General features: G+C 43.7%; 1 protein-coding gene across 2 annotated transcripts in view; it reads right to left on the bottom strand.

Annotated features, from left to right (window-relative positions):
- Nucleotides 1–19,797, bottom strand: part of EFHB (EF-hand domain family member B) — a 250,589-nt gene that overhangs the window by 45,630 nt on the left and 185,162 nt on the right. For both annotated transcript variants that reach the window (XM_078663999.1, XM_078664000.1), the window contains 2 exons: nucleotides 18,359–18,513; nucleotides 11,559–11,766 (listed from right to left, as the gene is read on the bottom strand). In XM_078663999.1, the coding sequence (XP_078520125.1) occupies nucleotides 11,559–11,766; nucleotides 18,359–18,513 (363 nt within the window). The remainder of the gene's footprint in view (nucleotides 1–11,558; nucleotides 11,767–18,358; nucleotides 18,514–19,797) is intronic.

The raw sequence follows: 19,797 nt of genomic DNA, 5'->3' as shown, positions 1-19,797 counted from the left end.
CGAGACGAGTGTCCGTATTTACAGCATGATAATTCCCAAACACCTGATTTAACTCCACAGACGCAGAATGAAAAGCCAAGAAAGACCCAGCAGCAGGTAAAGACAATTCAATTGCCCCGAGCGCCAAAGCCAACTTTTAAGGAAAATCACCGCAGGGTGACGACATAGAGATCTGGGGAGGCAATGAGAATAGAAATGCAGCAACTTCGCAGTATTTATTGAATGACACTTTCTTCTGTGACGACCAGTACTGACGGGGCCTGAGAGGGGAGGACGAGGAGTGTGTACTTGGCGCCTCCTTGCCGGTAGAACAGTCTGGGCCATACATTGAAGGAAAGGTCGACGGAAATGATGTCACCTTTCTATTGGACACTGGTGCTACCCGTTCTACTGTGAGAACAGCGGACGTTCCAAACCTACCCCTCTCAGGAGAAGCAATCCAAGTAGTGGGAGTATCTAATAAATTGATTAGTACCCCCGTTACAGAACCAATGGAGATCTCAATTGGAAACTTTAAAGAAATGCACAGATTTGTCGTCTGTGATACTAGTCCAGTAAACTTACTGGGACGTGATTTGCTGTGCAAAATGAACTGTACCATCTTTTGCACACCAAAAGGCGTCGAAATTCAGACCCCAGATGAAGATGGTATCTATAAATTAATGTTAATCAGACCTGACTCAGAAATTAAACGAATGACTATACAGGACCTACCTGAAGAACTCCAAAAGACAGTGAAACCAGAAGTATGGGATTTTACTGGAAAGGATGTAGGATTAATGGCAAATGTAGACCCCATACAAATAGCCATGAAAGAGAATGCAGTTTACTCCAACACTAAGCCTTACAGAATGAGTGCCGAAGTAAGAGCAGGAGTTGCCATTGAAATACAGAAATTGCTAGAAGCCAACATCATACAAGAAGTGATGAGTAGCCCATGTAACTCACCCATAATTGGAATCAAGAAACCTAGTGGCAAGTACAGAGTAGTGCAGGACCTGAGAAAGGTAAACAAGATTGTGGTTCCTTGCTGTCCTATTGTCCCGAACCCCGCAGTGATCCTGTATCAGATTCCCTGGGACGCTGAGTGGTTCACAGTGATAGACCTATGTCACGCATTCTTTTCAATCCCATTGCATCCAGACAGCAAATTTCTTTTCTCATTTGCTTTCAACAGTCACGTGTATGTTTGGAATCGTGTCCCCCAGGGGTACACAGAAAGCCCCTCTATCTTTAATCAGATCTTGAAAAAATGCCTTGAAACTTTAGTCTTACCTTGAAAGTCTGTTCTGGTACAATATATCGACGACCTCTTGGTGGCGTCCAAAAGTCATAGGGACTGTGTAATTGACACCATTGCTTTACTGAACCACCTAGGAGAAAAGGGACATAAAGTGGCCCCTGAAAAATTACAGTTCTGTACAAAATCAGTAAAATTTCTGGGGCACCAGATCGAAAAAGGCGTCAGAAAAGTCACCTCAGAGAGAGTCAGAATAATTCAAAATATGCAGTTACCCCGTACTCAGAAAGAAATCAGAATGTTCCTTGGAGTTGTAGGTTACTGCAGGCAATGGATTGTGGGATTCGCAGTCCTAGCGAAGCCTTTGATAAAAATGACAAAGAAAGGAGCACAGGACCCTGTGGAATGGGATGATGAGAGCTTAACAGCATTCACTCAGTTACGAGATTGTCTATGTACAGCGCCTGCCTTAGGCATGCCTGATTATTCTAAGGAGTTTGCCCTATTCTGTGACACCCGAGACAATTGTGCATTGTCGGTCCTAACTCAGGAACATGGCTTGACTAGACGCCCCGTGGCATATTTTTCTGCCACTTTGGATCCAGTGGCTGCTGGATTACCTGGGTGTTTGAAAGCAGTAGCTGCAACTTGCATGAGTTTAGAACAGAGTGAATCCATTGTCATGGGACATCCTGTAACTGTGTATGTTCCACATGCAGTTGTGATCCTACTGACCCGAACTAAGACTCAGTATCTCACCCCTAGTTGGCTGACTAAATACGAGAGGATTCTCGTGGGTGCTGCAAATGTAGCCATTACTCGGTGTAATATCTTGAACCCAGCCACTCTACTCCCTGACTCAATGATTCTGGAAGATGGGGGAGAAAACGAGCATGACTGCATTAACCTGACAGAGTTCAGTACCAAACCCCGCCCAGACATTAAAGAAACACCCTTGCCTGTACATGATAAGGAATGGTTTGTGGATGGTTCATGTATGAGACACGAACTTGTAGGCCTAAGTGCTGCATACGCTGTGGTTACTTTAAGTAAGGTTGAAGAAGCCTCATGTTTATTTGGAATAAAGTCTGCACAAGTAGCCAAATTGATTGCCTTGGTAAGAGCTTGCAAATTGGGAAAAGACAAAAGAATAACAGTGTATACTGACAGTCAGTACTGTTATGGGGTTGTGCATGACTTTGGCCAGTTATGGCTACAAAGAGATTTTCTGACTTCATCAGGTACCCCCATTCGAAATGGAAAGGTTATCCAAGACCTTCTAGAGGCAATCCAATTACCAAAAGAATTGGCAGTGGTCAAATGTGTTGCTCATAAAAAGGTCCTTGACCCTGTGTCATTGGGAAATGATTTTGCTGATCGAGTAGCAAAGTAATGCGCTATGGATCGCATGTCAATAAACATCAAACTGGGTGGGATTGGAAACAGCTGCCAACTTATGGTGTTTGAAGAAGTGCCTACCTGGGATGAAGTGAGAGAATGGCAGCATGCTGTGCCCTGGGAAGAGAAAGAGAAGTGGAAGGAACTTGGTTGTCGACCAAGACGGGAGGATGGTGTCATTGTGAGCCCAAATGGTATGCCTTTGTTACCTAGACACCTGCTTGCCCCTATGGCCAGACTGATACATGGAGGATCACACACTGGTAGGGATGCCATGGTTCTGGTGTTTCAACAGACCTGGTATAACCCTAAATTCAGGAAGGTAGCAGAATCCCTTTGCCAGAGGTGCTTGACGTGTCAACAGTTCAATGCTGGCAAGAGAACAGTGGTTGAACTGGGAAAAATTGGGAAATCAGGGGGTCCCTTTGTGAGAATACAAATTGACTTCATCACCATGCCTCGTTGCGAGGGAAAAAGATATGTCCTTGTCATTGTCTGCCTATTTTCAAAATGGGTGGAAGCTTACCCTGCCAAACAGAGTGATGCCTTAACAGTGGCCAAATTGTTACTGCGAGAATTGATACCTAGGTTCGGGGTCCCAGTCACTATTGAATCATATAGAGGCGGACATTTTCAGAATGAAGTGATGGACCAACTCTGTAAAGCATTTGGAATCGTACAAAAGTTGCACTGTGCACATCGTCCAGAGGCTTCTGGAGTGGTAGAGCAAATAAATGGCACAATAAAATCGAGATTGGCAAAAATGTGTGACTCAACTGGAATGAATTGGATTACTGCCTTGCCTCTTGTTCTGATGGGGCTCAGAAGCATTCCAGACTGGAGAACAGGCCTGAGCCCCCATGAAATCCTAATGGGAAGAGTGATGAGACAAGCATGGGTACCAGGATACAAACTGTTAAGCATTTCTGATGATTTGGTACTTGAGTACTGCAAGCAACTGGGTGACCAAGTGCGTTCTATCTCTCGCCAGATTGGGGAAAACGCCGTCGCCAACCCGACAACTCCAGTTCACAAATTGGTTCCTGGTGACTGGGTTAGAATCAAGAAGCACACTCTTTCGAGTTGCCTTGCACCGAGGTGGGGAGAAAAACGCCAAATAATACTGGTGACCACGACAGCGGTGAAGTGTGCAGGCGTTCCCAAGTGGATCCATGCCAGCCATACACAAAAGGTAATTCCAGACAAGGAGCCTGGAGCGGAAGGTCGTCCAGCTGAGGGGTCTGCAAACGTTGGTCCTGAAGTAGCTGATGACGAGCAGCCGAGCACCAGCCCAGATGATTGGATACCTATAATCGATCTCACTGGAGATCCACTCAGAACAAGAGAGCGAATCAACGAAGACAGAGAGTGGAATAGAGAGGTCGAGATAGGCACAGGCGAAGACCCTCAGATCATTGAGATTCACATCAAATCTGAGGACGAAGAGGAAGGTCAGACAGGGACAGAACAAGTGATTGACACACCTCCACTAACTCCTGAAATTGAAAAGGGACAGACTAGAACTAGTGTAAAAGTTCGAGCGGAAGAAAATCAAGGGATCGAAGTGCTTGAACAGGATCAGATAGAACTAGAAGAACGTGTTCAGGAAGTAGAAACAGAGACATTCGAAAGCCAAACCCAAAATTTACCTGAACAAGGCCAGCTTAGTAACCAGGCAGAAGAAATAGATACAAGACCTGGGACTAGTCAGACAGGAAGGGAAGAGGCAGAAACAGAAGTGCCACAAACAAGTGAAAACAAAAGAGCATTAGAAGAAGGCCAAATCTCAGTGCCAGCCAAAAGACTCAAGAAAAAGAAAAATATCGAACCAAGATATATTAAGAGACTAAGACTGAGAATAAAAACAGTAGAAGAAAAACTTGCTGACAGAAGAAAAAGTCTACGAATAGCAGAGCAAGCTGGAGAAAGCTCCAAACGAAGGAGTGATCGAATAAAGAGACTAAACGAAAAATATCAAGATCCTGAATGGACTTACTTAATTTTGGAAAATTTTGAGGATCTTGATATTACAGACGAAAGCGACGGGGAACCGATTGCTGATTACTCTGCAGAGGAAGAGGACGAACCGCCGTGAAATTGCTCAGGATAAAGATACCTGTGCAAGGCCACAAAGAGGGGTTGAGAACTTCTTCTGAGCCAAAATGTCTGATTCAAACGTGAGTGGTAGACCTAGCCGCAGTTGTTGCAAAACATGCTGCAAAGTATGTATATGTAGTATAGTTATAGTAATATTAGTTTGGATAGGCCTAACAGTTTTCATTCCTTTTATGGTGAGCAAAAATACTAATATTGACCCGACACAGATTGTAACTACTGACACTGAAGAACTGACAACACGAAGTGTAGAAAGACGTGAGAAAGCACTCAGACAGACTAAACGAGACTTAGAAGCATCAGATGAGAAAGGACTGCATTATCACGGAGTTAAGAACAGGACACATTTAAATGTTTTCGCAAATCTGTTAGTACACTATGTAGAAACTATGGAAATAGAGGACTGCTATGTCTGCATGAAGCTACCCACTTCTGTAGCTGAAGGCGTGACTTACCATCACCTGCCCCTGACATATGGAATTTCCTGTAGCATTTTAGCAAGCTTGTTTTATAAAAGAGGACCGTTACAGTACTATTACTCTAATAATGACGTGATCTTTTCTGAACTTCCTATACGTGGAAACTTGAACCCTGTACATACTAAAAGTGACGTTACACGTTATATGGGAGAATATTTTCTGACTATAGGTAATATAGACTTAGGTGATGCACACAGAGACAACTTGACCTGTTTATTACATGAACAGGAAAAGATGTTTTTGAACATGGCAGAGAAAAGGAGAGAAAGTATCCAAAGAAAGGCAAATGATAAAAAGCAGAAAACCCCAAAATGGGCTGAGAACATGGAAAGCACCTCAAATGGTGGGGCGGGGCCTGCTCTGTTGTTGGATTTCGAAAGGAAGGGAAAGCTATGTCTTCACCGCGAGAAGACTAGTTACTATAATAACATTTTCATTGGTTCCAGTCAATGTGAACATAATTATAAGGTAATTGGAGGTTGGGGTTTCAAAAATGGGTCAGAACCTGTGTTTCCCGGAATTTATTATATATGTGGAGACAAGGCTTATTTCAAATTGCCGGATCACTGGTATGGAAGCTGCTATTTTGGCATAGTCTTCCCGAAAATATACCATGTGAATGAAGTTGCTGGAAGCAGTGAAAACACTAATGGCTTAGTGCGTAGCAAAAGAGAAAGCGTAGGTGAAATAATGGGTAGTATTTTCAGTGCACTGATACCTGGAGTGGGAGTGGTTCTGAACACTCACAGAATTTGCAAATTATCCACAATAGTGGATGTGTTGTCTACTGACACAGCTCATGGATTTCTGCTGGTCAATACCGAAATGGTTGCGATCAGATCGATGGTTTTGCAGAACAGACTTGCGCTTGACACCTTATTAGCAAAAGAGGGCGGAGTCTGCCGGATGCTGAAGGCGCAACATTGTTGCACTTACATTCCGGACAAAAGTGTACAGCTCAAAAGATATGTAAAAAACATTACTAATTTGGAAAAGGAACTCAAACCACTTGAGGTCGACAGTGCCTGGAAGAGACTCGTTGATGGTCTCTCCAATGTAGGTCATTGGTTTGCTAGCTTAGGTAAAAGCTTATTGTTTAAGGTACTGATGCCAATTGGGATTATAGGTCTTATCCTATTTCTCATATTCGTCTGTTGCAAATGTCGCAAACACTCAAAGAAGTATCAAGTGAATGCGAGAGGAGTGAAACGGAGTGCGGATGAACTTGAATTGGAAGAAATGAATAATCAGATTTACAAAAGGGTGAAAAATTCTCACCCTACCAAAAATGAGAAAGAAAAACTGAATCGTCTGTTGGAAGAGATAGAGTTGTACAAAGTGTGAAAAGTTGGCATCTGGTTCCATTATTTTGTGATGATAGTAAATATCATCAAAGAGGGGATTGATAGAGCAAGATTTAGCATCGCGACTTGCTCGAGTCATGAACCTCGAGTCTGTTGTAACTCTATAATCAAATTGTACGTCTTACTAATCTCCTTTATTTTGATATGCTTGTATATTAGTGATGCTTGCTTATGTGTTTTACTAATACAAATAACCCTTGTCCATAATATGGCCGCCGCTTTTGAAATTGCTTCTGCGCATGCGTTAGTCACATTTATGTGACGTGACGTAGTTGTAGGTTTGGAGGGAAACGGTGCGCATGCGTAATAAGCCTCAAGATGGCTACCTTTGTAATTACGTGGAGAAGCTTGCACCGCCGCTCTTGTGTTATTGTCTGAAGCACTTACCCTTAATCGCATAGTATATTTTTATGATGATAAACCTGAAGTACGAAATCACAACATGTAATACATTCATTTATTTCTGTGTTTTAATTTGTTTTCGCTTACTTTTCATGTATCCTCGGCATGGAGGGGTGATGGGGTGATTGGGAATCCATTTTGGAGTGCAGTTCTGCGCAGGACCAGAAGTAGCGAGGTGCCGTTGTCACAGCGCCAAGAGAAAGTCGCTGCCAAGACGTGCCTGGGAAGATGCACCTTCACCCAGCCAGAGAGACCAAATTGCGCTACATTATATACAATGTATTCTTTCCTATTGTATTCAGTGTGACTTCTCATGGGAACCCCAATCTTGCTAGGCGGTACCCAAAAATGCAGATTAGGCCTTAGAATAGTCTGTTCTGATTGGTGTGTTAACCCATCCTACCTTAGGACCAATCGAAATTGGGGATTCTGACACTTTGCAACATTGGGGGGTGGTACGCTGACCCAAGAACGGTATAACTAGCCTAGGTTCACCTAGGGAATTTGTCTGACTTGTCTGAATAGCTGACCTGTCACTGACCCAACGCACTCAATAGGTGACTGAATTTACAGAGCGCTGCGGAGCACTCTGTCCGAATTTGACCATAGACTCTAAGGTTTTACTAAACCTTAAGTGCTGGCGGAGCACTTTGCTGGGGAGTTCGCTAACCCAATCGGGGTCCTGATCGATAACTGCAGAGAGGGTGGAGCGCAGGCGTTGCTTCCGAACTGCGGGTGCTGGTCGTGTCCTGGTGGTCCTGTCCTGATCCTAATCTGGTGGTCCTGTCCTGTCCTGGGGTGTCCATTCTGCATCTGCTGTCCCATTGATGACTGTCCTTCTTTGGGGTATTTCCTGTCCTTAACTGACCCGTGGCCAGGGTTGGTTTTCACACCAGTCTAGGTAAATATACTGCTGCGAAACGCTATACTGCACCTTTCTATTTTTCTGTCTTTGCTTCAATAAAGACATACCTTTGCATACGTTAATTTCCCATGCTTTCCGCAACCATTGTATATCATAAAGTCATTTGCATTATTGGATTTCATAGCGTGTTCCTATGTTACCCTACCTTTTAGAAATCATTTCCTCCATTGCAGTTTGCAATTTGCTGATGTGGTCTATAATTTTCTCTCACAAAACTGACTAAAGTAATTCCCTTTATGCATAGCGTGTTTTGACTCTCCTATAGATATATAGGATCTCTGAATTTACCATAGTATAAGAACTTTTCCAAGAGGGAAATTCTAGTACGTGCATAAGTTTGTTCCTTAATGAATGTCCATTCTTAAACTTACTTCTAAATCTGCATAGCATATCCCCGTTCCATCTTATATTAGAATTCCAATGGTTACCCTGACATTATTTCTCTATAGCTATGTGCTTTTCGTTATCTTGATTATTGATTGTCTTTTGACTGTAAACTTAATGATTTCTGAGAATGAACTTTAGATAAAATTCTTAAAACTTCCCAGTTGTCCGTGGTCATTTGATGAATATCAAAGTTATTTGAATTGGGTTTTGTATTTTGCTGCCTTTCCTTTTACAGCTAGCTCCCTGACCCATTGTGGTCATAGGTACCCGTAACGGTGGATGGTAAGTCGGGTACACTAGAATTAATCGGAAGGGACTCAATGGTTATTGGTAGTAGATTGTAAGGTCATCTGATCAATGTATATATAGTAAATTGGAGTATATGGGCCCAAAGCCAGAGTGGCGAAATTATTGGTCGGATGACCTGCGATCTCTATCAGTATCACTATATGCTGATGATCTGTTGGTATTCGTACGGGACGTGGGACACATACCTGAGCAGTTGGCCCACTTGCTGAGCCGCTTCGCCGCTATCTCGGTGAACGCCGGCAAGTCCTGCCTCTATGCATTTAGCAGCGAAGTAGACGATCCAGAATACCACCTTCATGGCACAAGAGTCCAATGGAAAGCAGACACATTTAAGTACCTCGTCATCCAGATTTATCGTCAGCCGGCTGATCTATTTGATGGGAACCTGGGACGAGCGGTGACAGCGCTCAGGTCCCAGATCTGCTTCTGGTCCACTTTCCCGCTGACGCCCAAAGGCAGGGTGGCTCTTTCCAAAATGGTCATGCTCCCCCGCCTTCTGTACCACTTTGCCAATCTGCCCTTATATATACCGGCATCCTTTTTCTCCACGCTTAACTCGGTCCTGCGTGACTTCATTTGGGGCAAGTCTCGGTACCGGCTGGCACTTGGGAAACTATTTCTACCCACAGACAGAGGTGGACTAGCTGCTCCCTGTTTTGAGCACTATTACCTAGCTGCACAGCTCCAATGGATCGCCCGCTGGTTAGCAGACAGGGGGAGAGAGGACACTGCCACGGATGAGCCGCCATACACTCTGGAGGGGGTCACCATGCTTTTTCATCAGCTAACGGTGCCGACCCGTCCCGCGCCGTTGCTGCTGGCGGTGGCATATAAATGTTTCCGTAGAGCGTTGCTTCTCACACAAAAAGTACTCCCCTATGCACCTGCAGTGCCTTTAGAGGGCCCACCGGGAGGTTAGGGGGTTCTTACGCGCCACTTGTTAGTGCAGTGGCATGAGGCGGATGTCCGGACGTTGGGTGACTTATACAGGGATGGAACACTGACAACATATGAAACACTAGTTGCTGAGGATGGGCTTCCTTCTGGGGGGTTCTTACTACACTTCCCCCTTATAGCACACATGTCGGCTAGGTGGGGAGATATCACGGCGGAGCCCCAGCAACACCTGACCATGCAATACCTACATGTCATGGGTAGGCACTTGATCAGATGGTTTGCCACGTCCTTGAGGGCACACACGGAGCTGGATTTGGCCCCACTGCGAGGCAAATGGAAGCAGGATATAGGGTGGGCACTCGCTGATAAAGAATGGGAGAAAATCATCAAAAGCCCTGTGCGCATTCCCAGAAATGTGCGCTTTTGCCAAATCCAGCTCTATGTTGTGCACATGGCCTATCTCACCCCTGACCTAATAAACAAATACTTTCGCAGAACCGACGCATCCTGCCCCAGATGCGGTGAGGTGGATGCAGATCTTCTCCATAACCTGTGGAACTGCCCAGGACTGGGCACTAACTGGAGGGACATTAGTGAGCTACTTAGGCACTGCACCGGGCGCGCCATCCCCTGCAACTGGCCTGAATGCCTTTTACAACATTTCAAAAGATCACCCTAAGATAAGGTCTCGTCATGCTTCCTGGATTTGGGGATGAAAGTGGCAGGGTGCCTCCTCAAGAAGAGGTGGAAGGCGCGCGACCCACCCAGCGTACAGACATGGACCCTGCCCCTCCAAGCATGGGCCCGGGCGGAATGGACTGCCATACGAAGGGAGGAAACAGTGGGGCTCCGCAGGGAACCTATTGCAGAGCGCTGGGAGCACATGCTTAATGCCCTACAACCAGTAGGAAGCTCTATGAGCAACAGGGCAGCAGGGGATCAGATAGGCACACTTGGGGATGGGGGTGCACTGCGGACAGTACACCTGGCTTGATATCGCGTCTCTATCTACATGCAGATCTCCCTATTCACCACCAGGCAGACCCATCCTGACTCATGGAGCCAGGCACAGCAGTCAGCTCCAGCCAATCACAAGCCAGACAGTCAATTCACAGTCACTGCTCAGACAGGCCAACTTCTAAAAGTGGCACTTCGACACTAGTCACATTAAATCTGTGCACACCATTGCGCAGCATTTAATCTCACGAGTTCGCACATACCAAACTCGCCCCTGCACTCCCCACACATCAGGAACTACCATGGACACACATATCCCCCATGCATTCCTATGGGAGGGCAGGCCAATCTCACCACACACACTCAGAGTGCGCACGCATTTTACACTGGGACACGGTGTTAAAGTGCGCAGAAGCCAAAAACAACTAACACCAGGTCACATTTAAGAGCAAAAAGTTTAGGGGTGAACCTGCCAAAAGGGCCAAGTCCAACAGTCACTCTATGAGGAGAAGAGCTGGGTCAAGGACTCTTCTACTGAGTAAAACAGTCAGCTAGCGCTGCCTGGACACTCTATGAGCGTGGAGACGGGCTGGGACAAGGAGGCTCCTAGGGCTGTGTCAAGGAGGCTCTTACTGAGTGAAACAGTCAGCTAGCGCTGCATGGACACTCTATGAGTATGGAGAAGGGCTGGGTCCAAGTGGTTAAAGCATTTGGTTTGGCGTTTGCTGGAATCTTTAACTGATGAAGATATTCCTTGATGAAACACTGTGGGCCCGATTCACAAAGGGCCTCCGCACTCGTGGCAGAGGCACCGCACTTGTGGCGGAGGACCCACAGTCATGATAGGACCTCTGCATTGCAGTTTCTCATTGCAGAGCTACCGCCACGATTGCGGGGCCCCCGCCTCACCTGCAGAGGCTTCTCATGAGTGCGGGCGCCCTCTGTAAATCAAGCCCTGTGTGAGTGAGAGGGAATTCTTGAAAAGTGCTGAGGGAAGGGTAACCTTGCTTCGACTGGGGAAGTCCACCAGCCCCAGACCATTAACCTCACGTTGACCAACTCTGTCAATAAAAGGCAGCACATACCTCTGGTTAAAATCTGCTCTTCCAGCTTCCCCATTCTCATATTGTCTTTCCAGTTAAGGAAGTTGGCAAACTCCATGAAGCTGATCAGCCCATCTTTGTCCACGTCACAGTATTCCACCAAAGCATCCATGAGGTCAGGATGCAGCTCCAGGCCGAACTGGATGCAAGCCTGATTCAGCTCCTCCTTGTCTATCTTCCCATCACCCTTCTGTTGGAAGGAAGGGAGCTCTGTTAGATGAGAAGGACTGAGGACCAGGCCAATGAGTTAAAAGATCTCTACTCAGTGAGGAGTATGAACGTTCAGCCACATAAAATGTTTAGATGGGACTGTGGCAGGGCTTGTACGGGTCACACCATTATAAAGATTTTCCTAAATCTGTTTCTAACATTTTCTTCCAGATTATCACAATGAAAAGGCCATACATGGTACCAAGAGAAAAGCTAGCCAACAGACTTTCTATTGCTTTTCAAAGAAACAACCACTGAATTTACCTCCACCCAACATATGTCTGGACATCACACTCTCTCTGGTGTGTCCTCCCCTTTCTTCTCTCATACAGCACCCCCTCGCCTCTGCTACACTCTTTCTCTGTATCATATCTGGTTTATGGAACAAAGGCTTAAATTACATTACATTTCGGTGAAGGTGCTGAGAGAAGTAGGAAAGGATAGGAAATGTGATTGCCTTACCCTCCTGTGTCTGTTCATTAGATGGACTGTTCCTGCTAACACCACAGTTGTTTACTTTACAATGTAAATACACATCATTGCATGATAGAATATATTGTTGAGAAATATGTGAAATTTGTAAACAGACTCTGCTTTTTTATGCACACCATTTTGACTTCACCAGGGCTCTCTTAAAAGTTCAACCTTGGCATTTACACGTTGTTCATGCCTTAAAACTGCAGTGATTCTCTCTTCTCCCCCATGTATCACAGGCACTGCAGATGCTGTCAGACATCTTCACCCTATGCCCCATCACCCCTACGAGTAGGAGTCCAGAAAGGCTTTGTCCTAGGTCAGCAGCACCCCATCTGCCTTGGGAACATCATCACTTCATATCAGTTCTCTGAACACCTTTTCCACAATGACACATGTTTTTCCTCCTCTCTTATGTCTCTATATTATCTATCAATATATACCAATGTGCACACTTAAGAATGAAAGGTTTGGCCTTCCTAGCAGCATTGCACTGGAACAACCTCCTGTGGAAACTGCAATCTACGCTGTACCTTAATGTTCACGCCAGGGTCCTTTCGTCTGCTGTGAAGACTGGAGACAGACGTTGACCCTGTAACACGTGTGTCATGATCAACCTTTGGGACTCACACTAATATTAAAATCAGTAAACTCATGTATATTTTTTTGCAAACGTACATTTTTGCTGATGTTTAGCCATGATATGCTATAACATCCAAATCCTTTCTCTATCATATGTTTCATTTCCTGTATCTCTATGATAACATGCATGTCCTCTCTCGCTATCATAACATACAAGTCCTCTCTCTCCATCTTAACATGCAAATCATGTCTCCCTAGCAAAAAATACTAAGATGCAAGGGTTCTCTCTCTATTATAACATACAAGTCATCTCTCACTATCCTAAAATGCAAGGCTTCTTTCCTTATCATAACATGTAAGTCCTCTCTAACTATCATAACATGTAAGTCCTCTCTAACTATCATAACATGTAAGTCCTCTCTCCATCATAACATGTAAAGCTTCTCTCACTATCATAACATACAAGTCCTCTCTCTCTCTCTGTCTCTCATAACATACAAGTCGTCTCTCTCTCTATCATAACATGTAAAGCTTCTCTCCCTATCATAACATACAAGTCCTCTCTCTCTTGCTATCTAAATATGCAAGTCCTCTCTTTCAATCATAACATACATGTCCTCTCTCACTATCTTAACATGCAAGGCTCCCCTCCTTATCATAACATACAAGTCCTCTCTCTCTATCATAACATACAAGTCATCTCTCTCTCTATATCACAACATACAACTCCTCTCTCGCTATCCTAACATGCAAGGCTTCTTTCCTAACATAACATGAAACTCCTCTCTCTCGATCATAACATGCAACTTCTCTCTCACTATCCAAACATGTAAGTCATCTTTCCCTATCATAACATACAAGTGCCCCCCCTCTCTCTCTCTCTCACTCTATCATAACATATAAGTCCTCTCTCTCTATTATAACAAGCAATTCCTCTCTCACTATCCTAACATGTAAGGCTTCTCTCTCTGTCATAACACTTAAGTCTTCTCTCTGTGTCTATCGTAACACACACATCCTCTCTCTCTCTCTATCATAACATACATGCCCTCACTCTTTTCTATCATAACATGCAAGCCCTCTCACACTATCACAACATGTAAGTCCCTCTCTCTATTCATATCTTTCAAGTCCTCCTTCTCTATCATAACATACACGTCCTCTCTCTATTTCTTTCATAACATACAAGTCCTCTCTCTATTTCTTTCATAACATAAAATATCGACGTCCATAGCGCTCTTTGCAGGAGTGCCGGTTATAGATATTTGTAGAGCGGCAACATGGAAGTCGCCACATACCTTCACTAAGCATTACTGCCTGGATGCAGAACTCATGAAGGATGCTACGGTGGGACAAGCAGTACTTCGTCATCTGTTTCAGTAGAGGTGAGCCTTCTTTTCATCCCTCCATCCTTCTCATGTATGCACATTTCTCTTTTGTATAATGTAGTGGTATTACTTACTTGCAAATGCATGTATCTATTAGTCATTTGATATGTTGTTATCTAATGACTTACATTCCTGTACCATCCGAAATGTGCTTTGCTCATTGCTTGCTATTCTGATTCAGGCATGTGAATCTATGAAAGACACCCCTAATACTGGATAAGAAATGCGTTACTTAACTGCAGTTATCCAGTATTGGTGTCTTTCATAGATTCACATGCAACCCTCCCGCCTCCCCTGGAAGGGCTCACCTACTTCTCTCAGTAATACGCCTACTTAGCTTTGTGCGTACGAAAATCTGAGGGACTGAGGCTCCTTCCAGGAGGGTTCTAGAGGGAGGTGACAGCTGATTGGCTCTTTTCTAGAGTTTGGTCCTTTCTACAAAAGGACAGGGATAGGTTACTAATATGAGGCCTTTAGGCCTATTTAGCTATATGTCTATGGGACATTACTTTATTTATGTACCGGGGACTCCCATTCCGACGACGGGGAATGATTCAGGCATGTGAATCTATGAAAGACACCCCTAATACTGGATAGCATACACGTCCTCCTCAATTTCTTTCATAACATACAAGTCCTCTCTCTATTTCTTTCATAACATAAAAGTCCTCCCCCTCCAGCATAACATACAAGTCCTCTCTCTGTTTCTTTTATAACATAAAAGTGCTCTCTCTCTCTAACATAACATACAGGCCCTCTCTCTACCATAACATACAAGTCCTCTCTCTCTCTGACATAACATACAAATCCTCTCTCTATCGTGACATACAAGTCCCCTCACTCTCTATCATAACATGCAAGTCCCCTCTCTCTCTCTATCATAACATGCACGTTCTCTCTGTTTCTTTCATAAAATACAAGTCCTCTCTCTCTCTCTCTCTCTCTCTGTCATAACATAACTCTCTCTGTCATAACATGCAAGTCCCCTCTCTCTCTCTATCATAACATGCAACTTCGCTCTATTTGCTTCATAACTTACAAGTCCTCTCTCTCTCTCTCTGTCATAACATACAAGTCCTCTCTCTATCATGACATACAAGTCTTTTCTCTATATATCTTAACATGCAAGTCTCCTCTCTCTCTCTCTCTCTATCATAACATGCAACTTCTCTCTGTTTCCTTCATAACTCACAAGTCCTCTCTCTCTCTATCTTAACATGCAAGTCCCCTCTCTCTCTCTATCATAACATGCAAATTATCTCTGTTTCCTTCATAACTTACAAGTCCTCTCTCTCTCTATCATAACATACAAGTCCTCTCTCTCTCTATCTTAACATGCAAGTCCTCTCTCTCTCTATCATAACATGCAAGTCCTCTCTCTCTCTATCTTAACATGCAACTTCTCTCTGTTTCCTTCATAACTAACAAGTACTCTCTCCCTCTATCATAACATGCAACTTCTCTCTGTTTCCTTCATAACTTACAAGTCCTCTCTCTCTCTCTGTCATGACATAATTCTCTCTGTCATAACATGCAAGTCCCCTCTCTCTCTCTATCATAACATGCAACTTCTCTCTATTTGCTTCATAACTTACAAGTCCTCTCTCTCTCTCTTTGTCATAACATACAAGTCCCCTCACTCTCTATCATAACATGCAAGTCCCCTCTCTCTCTCTATCATAACATGCACGTTCTCTCTGTTTCTTTCATAAAATACAAGTCCTCTCTCTCTCTCTCTCTCTCTGTCATAACATACAAGTCCTCTCTCTATCATGACATACAAGTCTTTTCTCTATATATCTTAACATGCAAGTCTCCTCTCTCTCTCTCTCTCTATCATAACATGCAACTTCTCTCTGTTTCCTTCATAACTCACAAGTCCTCTCTCTCTCTATCATAACATACAAGTCCCCTCTCTCTCTCTACCATACCATGCAAGTCCCCCTCTCTCTCTATCATAACATGCACACTCTCCCTGTTTCTTTCATAACATACAAGTCCCCTCTCTCTCTCTATCATGACATACAAGTCCTCTCTCTCTCTATCATTACATGCAAGTCCCCTCTCTCTCTCTCTCTCTCTATCATAACATACAAGTCCTCTCTCTATCATGACATACAAATCCTCTCTCTCTCTATCATTACATGCAAGTCCCCTCTCTCTCTCTATCATAACATGCAAATTATCTCTGTTTCCTTCATAACTTACAAGTCCTCTCTCTCTCTATCTTAACATGCAAGTCCTCTCTCTCTCTATCTTAACATGCAAGTCCTCTCTCTCTCTATCATAACATGCAAGTCCTCTCTCTCTCTATCATAACATGCAAGTCCTCTCTCTCTCTATCTTAACATGCAAGTCCTCTCTCTCTCTATCATAACATGCAACTTCTCTCTGTTTCCTTCATAACTTACAAGTCCTCTCTCTCTGTCATGACATAACTCTCTCTGTCATAACATGCAAGTCCCCTCTCTCTCTCTATCATAACATGCAACTTCTCTCTATTTGCTTCATAACTTACAAGTCCTCTCTCTCTCTCTTTGTCATAACATACAAGTCCTCTCTCTCTCTATCATAACATGCAAGTCCTCTCTCTCTCTATCTTAACATGCAAGTCCTCTCTCTCTCTATCATAACATGCAACTTCTCTCTGTTTCCTTCATAACTTACAAGTCCTCTCTCTCTGTCATGACATAACTCTCTCTGTCATAACATGCAAGTCCCCTCTCTCTCTCTATCATAACATGCAACTTCTCTCTATTTGCTTCATAACTTACAAGTCCTCTCTCTCTCTCACTATCATAACATACAAGTCCTCTCTCTCTCTATCATAACATGCAAGTCCTCTCTCTCTCTATCTTAACATGCAAGTCCTCTCTCTCTCTATCATAACATGCAACTTCTCTCTGTTTCCTTCATAACTTACAAGTCCTCTCTCTCTGTCATGACATAACTCTCTCTGTCATAACATGCAAGTCCCCTCTCTCTCTCTATCATAACATGCAACTTCTCTCTATTTGCTTCATAACTTACAAGTCCTCTCTCTCTCTCTTTGTCATAACATACAAGTCCTCTCTCTATCATGACATACACGTCTTTTCTCTCTCTATCTTAACATGCAAGTCCCCTCTCTCTCTCTATCATAACGTGAAACTTCTCTCTGTTTCCTTCATAACTTACAAGTCCTCTCTCTCTCTCTATCATAACATACAAGCCCCCCTCTCTCTCTCTCTCTCTCTCTCTCTATCATAACATACAAGTCTTCTCTCTCTCTATCATAACATGCAAGTCCCCTCTCTCTCTCTATCATAACATACAAGCCCCCCCTCTCTCTCTCTCTCTCTCTCTATCATAACATACAAGTCTTCTCTCTCTCTCTATCATAACATGCAAGTCCCCTCTCTCTCTCTATCATAACGTACAAGTCCTCTCTCTCTCTATCATAACATACAAATCCTCTCTATCATAACATACAAGTCTTCCCTCTCTCTATCATAACATGCAAGTCCCCTCTCTCTCTCTACCATACCATGCAACTTCTCTCTGTTTCCTTCATAACTTACAAGTCCCCTCTCTCTATCATAACATACAAGTCCCCCCTCTCTCTCTACCATACCATGCAACTTCTCTGTTTCCTTCATAACATGCAAGTCCCCTCTCTCTCTCTATCATAACATGCAACTTCTCTATGTTTCCTTCATAACATAAAAGTCCTCTCTCTCTCTCTCTCTCTCTCTCTCTATCATAGCATACAAGTCCTCTCTCTCTCTATCATAACATGCAAGTCCCCTCTCTCTCTCTATCATAACATACACTTCCTCTCGCTCAGTTATAACATACACGTCTTCTTTCTGTTTCTTTTATAACATACAAGTGCTCTCTCTCTATCATAACATGCAAGTCCTCTCTCTGTTTCTTTCATAACATACAAGTCCTCTCTCTCTTTCTTTTATAATAAGGAAGTCCTCTCTCTTTCATAATGTACAAGGTCTCCCTCTCTTCTTGGATTGATGAACTCATTGACTAGTTTTAGTTCTTAAGCTCCCCTTGTCCAGCATTTCTTGTACAGATATTTGAACAATCACACAGATATGAAGACAGACACTTTTAGTGTATAAGCATGACACTAACCTTGTCATAATGTCTGAAGGCTTCCAACAGTGTGTCAAAGTTGTGGTAGTTCACCTTCTTCAAATGCTGTCTCAATGCGGCAAGAACTGCTCGGTGCCTCTCTTTGCCACGCAGGAAGTTCATTGGTGGAGTGTAATGAAGCAGTTCTGCAACACCTACCAGAAACAGAAAAGAAAAGCACAGTTTATCCTTAGAGTGGTATCACGTTGCAGAATATCTGATCAACAAACATGGCAGACAGTATCAACAAAACAATGGGAATGAAAGGAGGTGCCAGACAAACAAGGGAGAAAATGGTTTATGACCAGGCCTTAGTTTCAAGTCCTTTATGTAAGCCATGACTAAACACTGTTCTACGGAAACTCAACATTGGTGCCATGCAAATACATTTTTCTCTCTTTCTTATATGCTCTTTAACTACAGGTTAGAAACGACATGGCAATACAATCAAGAAAATGGGATGAGAGTCCTAATCTGAGGCACAAATCTTGACCCCCCCATAAAAGGTGATGGACAAAGGGAATAGAGGCCAGAGTAATTCATCACAAAGTGAATCAAGTGAGGGCATGCCTATACAGTGGCCACAAATACCATTCAACTTGAAGAATCCTACTATTATCTGCCAAACATTTAAGGGGCGATCCTTCTAATTTTATCTTGAAATGAAAGGCGAACACTATAGCCTTATAGGCTGCCGTATAAGGCTATTAAAGGCACTCTCCAGCGTTTCGGCTCGGCCTTTAACAAGGGAGAGGGACTTTAATAGCCGGTATAGCTCAGCTACCAAGGGCTATAAGGCTATTAGAACATTCTGCCACTAGAGGGAGAATGTTGTAACAAAAAAGAACAAACGCTTATGGGATTGCGAGGGAATTGGAATCCCATCAGGCTCCCTGAAGCCTTTGTTCACAGTCAGAGCTGTGAACAAAGGAACATTGGAATGTGGGAGCTCCGGGCTTATACCAGCCATTATAAGCCCGAAGCACTCCATTGTTTTCAATGGAGCTCCCAACATTCCAATGTTCTAATCCTTTTTACAGAATGCAGTAAGCTATAAATGGCGGCTAGATAACAGAAATAGTTCTTATGTTTTAGCATTAATGGACAGGGCTTCTCCTGAGTAGATTCACTGTTGACTTTGAAGCCTTGACAGCTAACTGTTGAAAAAACAACAGCTTAACAATGCTGCCTCCGCGAGTCATTCCCTGTAGTTCGCTCTGCATCGCAGACTGTAAATAATTTGCTTTGGCTCCATAGAGAAGTACAGAAATGGCGAGGATCGTTAGCAGTGGTCTTCAATCCCTCAAGTTGGCCAACGGTAGGGTGGGCATGTGAGCAGAAGACTAGCAAATCAATCTAAGGGGTCAATGTAAACTCTGGCAAAATGACTGTATGGAAAACTATAGGGTGTGGTCATTTCCCACAAACTGTAATACTGA

This window comes from Lissotriton helveticus, chromosome 10, assembly GCF_964261635.1.
Source record: "Lissotriton helveticus chromosome 10, aLisHel1.1, whole genome shotgun sequence".
Lineage (NCBI taxonomy): Eukaryota > Metazoa > Chordata > Amphibia > Caudata > Salamandridae > Lissotriton > Lissotriton helveticus.
Note: the sequence above shows the minus strand (reverse complement) of the source record. Positions and strands in the feature narration are given on the sequence as shown.